Raw genomic sequence first — 7025 nt, 5'->3', positions numbered from 1 at the left:
TGGGGTGTTTGGGCACCCCACATCCTCTACTATGGAAATGTCTACAAGACTCGTGTTGGATGGTTTACCTAAGGCTGTGGAAGCCAAATTCTTAGCATGGGTTGAAGGGTGGGGCAGGGGGCGGCAGGAGGAGATGTTTACTTTAGGAACTAAGGCCAGAGTCACTATATCCCTGAAGAAAGAGAATAAGAGCATCATGGAAACAGGACACATTAGTAGGCCCATCACCAAACAAACAAGGACTAGGGACAGTCGGGGCAAATCTACAGTCACACGCTTCCCCCTCTATTAAGCTCTGTCAGGAGCCATCTAGGAAGGCTGAAGCTAGCAAGTGACCTTCTCGGAAATAGCCCACCATTTTGCATGTCTTGTGATGATGGGTGAGCTCTTAGAGGCAAGGTCCCAAGAGACTCCATCCCAGGATTGCTTCCCACTGCTGATCTGCCTTGCCTGCCACTATCACAGAGCCCAATATTCCTAGGCATCAGCCCATACTATTGGGCAGATGTTCTGCAGCTCGACATAAAGGTAAACGTTCATGAATTAAAGCTGTTTAGATGAGGGAATGATTTTATAGGATTCCTGGGTTGATTCAAATAATTTTATTAAGAGATTTAAGGAGATGGTTTTAGCTGTTTTGCCAGAAAGATGTAATAAAGGTAGAGTCAAGAACAGAATGTGCCCACTCCTCAGAAGGGTAAGTAAAGGCTGCATAAGAAGGAATACAGTGAGCTTTCGCCATTACATTAAAAAGAGAAATAGGTTTGGGGCACATTTGTGATCAAGGAAAAATGTCCTTTCTAGGTCAGATCAAAGAATGAAGCCACAGGTGTGCACTATGATGAAGCCAGGCCATGTAAACACGGTTCCTTTGAGCTTCCATGAGCTTACAGAATGAAACACTGCTTTGAACTTGTTGGTGACAGGCTTCTGTAGCTCACCTTTTGTGTAACATTTTATCTATGAGGGAATTCCTTCTTACCTAGAGAACTTTGTCTCTAACAGCTGTAAAGGACCAAAAGCAATTTTAAAAAGGCGTGTAGCTGTTTCTGCTTCATCCAAGGTATGTGTGGGCTGTGCGAGTGACTTCTTTTTCCTTTCCTTTCCTTTCCTTTCCTTTCCTTTCCTTTCCTTTCCTTTCCTTTCCTTTCCTTTCCTTTCCTTTCCTTTCCTTTCCTTTCCTTTCCCCCTCCCCCTTCCCTCCCCTTCCCCTTCCCCTTCCCTCCCCTTCCCCTTCCCCCTTCCCCTTCCCCTTCCCCTTCCCTTTCTTTTTTTCTTTTTTTTTCTTTTTCCTGGCCAGTTGAGGGGCTCCTGGCTGACTCACCAGAGAAAAGAGCTCTAGCAATAAATTCTCTTACTTAATCCCCTGCTGCTAAACAGCGTGTGTTAAGTCACCAGAAATTAGCACTAAGTTAACCACAAATAATAAGAAGATACAGTGTAAGAGGCCAGCGCTTATTTACACATAAAGAGTTACATTTTTGGCGCTTATTTAAGCACAGAACAGTAAGGAAGAGTTAAGTTTACAGTGCTTAGTAAAGCACAGAGAGTCAAAGGAGTAAAGACGCTGTGTTTAATAAGGAGCAGAGAGTTATAAAATAAAGATACAGCACATACTAGAGCTCAGAGAGCTGAAGAGAAACGAAGCCAGAGGTTTTCAGCTACAGAATAAGCAAGAGACTGTTGAGTTTTCCTGAAGCTGTCAGCTTCTAGCCCCTAATACAGATGGAGAGAGATATAAGGCCAGGGGTCATTCAGTCTTTAGCTGTCATCCAACTCCGTGTTCTGCCTCAGCTCTGTCCCCTAAAGGCTGGGGCAGGCCCTTGTCTGCTCTAGCACAGTTCTGGAGAAAAGCTGATGGATTTTTCCAGATTTAAGAATTCCTATGGGACTGGTAAGGTGGCTCAGTGGTAAAGTGCTTGCCTTGCAGTCCCAAGACTTGAGTTCAGTACCCAGAACCCATGTAAAAAAGCCTGGTGTGACAGCACACATTTGTAACCCAGATGCTGGGGGTGGGAGTGGAGTGGGAGTCAAGATAACCAGATCCTAAGGAGTTGCTGGGCAGTAACCTTAGCTTACTTTGTGAACTCCAGGTCTCAAAAAACCAAAAAACCAAAAAAAAACAAAAAACAAAAAACAAAAAAACCAACAAACAAAAAACAAAATAGAGCAGACAGCTTCTGAAGAATGATATCCAAGGTTGTCTTCTGAATGTCACATGCATGCACACACACACACACCGGCACACACACCTGCACACACAAGAACAACCACAGAAATATAAACACATGCAGAAGAAATCGTGGAAGGAAAGAGGAGGAGAGTGAAGAGGAAGAAGAAGGAAATATGGAGGCGCTGGCCCTTTGGTTGACAGAGACTGCGTCATCCAATCCTTCCCATGCTAGAGCAGACAGTGGGGGTCCCAAGAACTCATTCTTATCGCCTCCCAAGAAGTCTGCATGGCCTTGAAACTTCACAGAAGCATCTGTGATCCAATGAATGAATGATTGACAGAGGAAGTGAACAAACTATACAGAATCAATGTAACCTTTCCTATCCCCGAATGTCACGATGTATCAGAAGAAAGAAACATCCTAGACCTTCAAACACCCATTCACTACACTCTATACAGTCCTTGCAAGCTCTCAGAAGTGACTGCTGGGAGGTGTCCGGTAGTCACACCCAGATGGGTTTATGGAAAGTTCCCCAGTCAGGAGAGGTTTTGAAATCAGCTCAAATTTATGATGGCGGCATCCCATGGTATGAAGGCTTTTCCAGCCCTCAGGGCTGCCCTGCCAGCTGTTGGGGAACAAAAGGGGGACAAAAAGGGCGTTGGGTATGCCCATCTGTGAATCCACTATTTGACCACACCCACCTCCCCATCCCTGCAGAGGGAAGAGCTATTTAAGGGCAGTTGGAATTCAGGAAAAACAAGACAAGGCCTTGAACAAGAAACCATACCACCATCTAAGAGGTACATGCCCAGAATCTCCTGCCCTTTGGATGCATTTGAGTGGTTATGCAGGTGAGTGTGAGTATGTGTGTGCAGATGGACATGCCTGTGGATGGGAGCCCCATCAGGTAAATATGTACAAGACAGCATTCATGGGCAAGTATGTTGTATGGGTTTATGAGGGTGCTGGGGGAGAATTTGGGAGCATGTGTGTTTACATGCCATCAGTAGTGGGTTAGAAAGGCATCATGTGTACATATATGTAATTGTCACAGGATTAGAAGGGCAGCATGTGCGTGTCCACGTAATTCTCGTAGTGTTGGAAGAGAAAGGCATCGTGTGTGCATGCATGTAATCAGCTTGCAAAGAGAATGCTCAGTTTTAGCTGGGGAGGAGACTGTCGGGATCAGACTCCACGGGTGGGCTTTCCAAGCCTTGAATCTAACTTGAGGACACAGATGGAGTATATAGTGAGGGGAAACATTGCCTTCAAGCCCCAGTTCTGGGGAATGAGTCCAGTCTCCCAGGAGGACTGACGGAAGTGCAAGAGTCACATCATTCCTGTATGAGGAACAGGTCCATGAAGCCAGGAAGGGACAAGGGTGACGTGTGCGATGCACAGTTGGAAGCCACTCTGTGTGCACTCTGTGACCTAGCCCCCATGCAAGTGCACATATGTGCCTCTGGGGCTGCTAAGTCAGACAGCTGAACAGGGACTGGAGTAAAGGCTGAGCTGTCCTGGGAGGACATGCCCAAACCGTGTGTACCTGTCCTTCACAGAGCTGACAGCATGAAGGTCCTCCTGCTGCTAGCAGTCTCAATCATGGCCTTTGGTAAGCGTGGACCCTGAACTCCTCCCCTGGCTTTCCTTCCTGTCAGCCTGGCCCCTTCCTCGGTGTGAGGAGGAAGAAGCCATTTGTGGAGAGAGAAGGGAGCAGAGAGATGCCATGTGGAGATGGGGCTCAGGGCTTACCACCCTTTACCAGGTCATTTCTCCATTTCCTTTCAGGCTCAATACAGGTCCAAGGGAACATTGGGCAGTTTGGGGAAATGATTCGGCTTAAGACAGGAAAGAGAGCTGAGCTTAGCTATGCCTTCTATGGATGCCACTGTGGCCTGGGTGGCAAAGGATCCCCCAAGGATGCCACAGACTGGTAAGGCCACTCCAGTTCTCCTATTTTCTGTCATTCTGGCTGGGTGGGACTAGGAGGGAACTGGTACCCACTACCTCACTGTCCCAGTGGTTTCCAGCCAGCCGAGGTCAGCACATTGGGAGCTCTGCTCTGGATCACTCCTAAGTTCTTGAGTTTCTGCTCAGAATCACAAAGGTCAAAGGAAATGCTGGGATGCCAGGCAGCCTCTATAAGATCTGTCCCCCATCCAGGTGCTGTGTTACTCATGACTGTTGCTACAACCGCCTGGAAAAAAGTGGATGTGGTACTAAGTTACTGAAATACAACTACTCCCACCAAGGGGGCCAAATCACCTGTTCTGGTAAGACCCTGAGATGCCTACCTGCTTCCTTCACGAGGTTGTTGAGCACACGCATGCATGCTGGGAACTTTGCTGGTGCATGCAGGGAATTTATCCCTGCTGTAAGAACCTCACAGTTGAATAGGAAGCAAGAACAAATGGTGAAGAGGGTGGCAAAGACTCCTAACAGGGAGTCAGCAAAAGCCTTCTCACAGCCTGATGCTTAAGGTAGACCCTGTAAACAGTGGAGTGTAAGCTGAATCCTAGGCGGTGAAGCACACACATCCCCTAAAACAGGACACACACAACCACCCCCCAAACAGGGCAGAGCATGGCCAAAAGATTAAAGAGGACAGGGTCAGTCACTCTGCTGCCCAATGGACAGGTGAGGATGAGTCTGAGCAGTGGGACCATGAAGGGACACGGTCAAGTCAGGACTTTCTGGACATCGTGTGCTCCAGCAATAGGGGTCTATTACTTAGCAAAGCAGCAAGAAGCACATTTGTCAGCCTGGCTGCAGAGTGCCTGGGCCACAGGGAGGGGGCGCAAATGAGCCATGCTGCCTACAGGAGAAAGTAAGTCAGGGTGGGAAGCAGCCTTGCTCACACTGGAAAGATGGGTGAGAATCCACAAAAGTATGTTGCCAGGCCTGGGCAACTTCTACAGCACAGGGTCAGTCCTGCTCCTGGGCTCTGGCACAGTGCCAGCATCTGTGCTTATTCTATAAGATGCATTAAACTCCCAAGAACCCAGGGCTCTGATGATGGGTGACTTTCTCTCTCTAAGACTCTTTCGAGAGGGGAAAACGAACACTTTCCAGAAGCCCCTGTTGCGTCCTTCCCTTGGAAATTCAGTCAGGAGAGAGCTGCTACCTTAAGACCAACCTCAGGCAAAGAGAGAGGGCAGACCGTACGGGCTTTCACCAAGGCCATCCATCCTGAGGCATCCAAGGCTCACTTACACAAGCAGACCTGTGAGCAAGAAGGCAGGACCAGAGATGTAGCTCAGCTGGCTGGCTGCTAGCCTAGCATACGTGAGGGCCTGGGTTCCGCCCTCAGCAGTATGAAATGAGCAAAATTTGGCATGACCCGAATCCCAGTGCTCATGTGGAGGCAAGAGGACTATAAATTCAAGGTCATCCTCAGCTACTTAGAGAGGTCAAAGGCAGCCTAAGCTACAGAGACCCTGTCCATTAAACAAGCAAACAAACAAACACCTAGAAGAAGATGGCTAGGGAGGGAGGCAAACCTCTGGCAGCTCCATGTGTGCCCCTAGCAGATGGTCAGATGGGGTTCTGCCTTCCCAGGAACCCTAACGCTTATCTTAGAAGAGACAGGTCCCCACGAGCAGCAGCCAGGAGATAGTAATCATCAGCTCTGTGTCCGTTTCCCCCTGATTTTAGCAAACCAGAACTTCTGTCAGAAACAGCTGTGTCAGTGTGATAAAGCCGCTGCTGAATGTTTCGCCCGGAACAAGAAAACCTACAGTTTAAAGTACCAGTTCTACCCCAACGTGTTTTGCAAAGGGAAGAAGCCCAGATGCTGAAAAGAGCCATCTCCTGAAACACCCGGACTTGTGCATCTCCCATAATACCTCTCCCAGCCCCACCAAGTTTCCCAGTGATAAAGAAAACACCCCTCTCCCACCCTAGTGGCAAGGTGGGGGCCCTTCTCTCTTCACCCACAATGAGACCGAAGTCTCCTGAGTCAGACTGACCTTTCCCCACCACTCCACTACCTTGAATCTGTCTACTTCCACCTTTCTCTTGGCATCCAACTTCCTGCTTCGTACCTAAGAGAGTCCTGGGAGGCTCTCACAAGTAAAGCAATTCATCAAACAACTGCGTGTGTGTTCTCATAACTTGGAATGAGACGAATATAAAGTATGCATACTAAAAGTACAGGCCTCAAGGCCGGGGGTAGGGGGTTCAGTACGTAAGAGTATTTATCATAAAAACGTGAGGTCCCATGTTCAACCCCCAGAACCCAGGTACAAAAAGTGCACACTTGTTTACAATTCTAGTTGTAAACGAAGAAGAAACAAAGCAAGTGGATCCCTGGGGCTCAGTGGCCAGCCAGGCTAGCTGGATCAGCAAGGTCGAGGTCAGTGACAGACCCTGCCTCCATAGACAAGGTACACGGATGGCATCCTGAGAAAGGACACCCGAGCTTGATCTGTGGCCTCCACACATTTGTGTGTACGCATGGGCACACACAGAGACATACATACACGTGGTTACAAAAGAACAAGGTTCTGGGTCGGTTTAGCTGGGTCTGAACCTCAGTACCCATCAATTGGAGATTCAAACGGTGGTGCCTGTCAGAGCCTCCGGCTAAGGCCTGTTTGAGAATCAAGAGTGGGACGAGACATCAAGCTGCCTGCAACTGCCATCCCTCTTAAAGGCAGCCCTCCCTCTCCTGTTCCCCAGTCCCAAGCCTCCTGGCCTGTCTCAGGATGCGGAAGCCATCAGAGTAAAGTGGAGTGGTTTGGGTCAAGCCGCCACCACCACAGTGCACTTAAAGAAAACAGAAGGTATCTTGTGCTCACACGCCTAACACAGACCTCACCCAGAAGACTGATGGAGCCATGGCCATTGAGC

The 7025-nt window shown here is 48.6% G+C and overlaps 1 protein-coding gene across 1 annotated transcript; it reads left to right on the top strand.

Moving 5' to 3' along the window:
- The first annotated feature begins 3743 nt into the window (after positions 1 to 3743).
- On the top strand, positions 3744 to 5971 carry Pla2g2a (phospholipase A2 group IIA). The gene is made up of 4 exons (XM_021160401.2): positions 3744 to 3786; positions 3963 to 4107; positions 4338 to 4447; positions 5829 to 5971. Exons 1-4 carry the CDS (start codon positions 3744 to 3746, stop codon positions 5969 to 5971), a joined length of 441 nt encoding a protein of 146 aa, XP_021016060.1.
- Positions 5972 to 7025: the final 1054 nt, after the last annotated feature.

This window comes from Mus caroli, unplaced genomic scaffold (assembly GCF_978045245.1).
Source record: "Mus caroli unplaced genomic scaffold, Mus_caroli_1 scaffold_6, whole genome shotgun sequence".
NCBI classification, from domain to species: Eukaryota; Metazoa; Chordata; class Mammalia; order Rodentia; family Muridae; genus Mus; species Mus caroli.
Note: the sequence above shows the minus strand (reverse complement) of the source record. Positions and strands in the feature narration are given on the sequence as shown.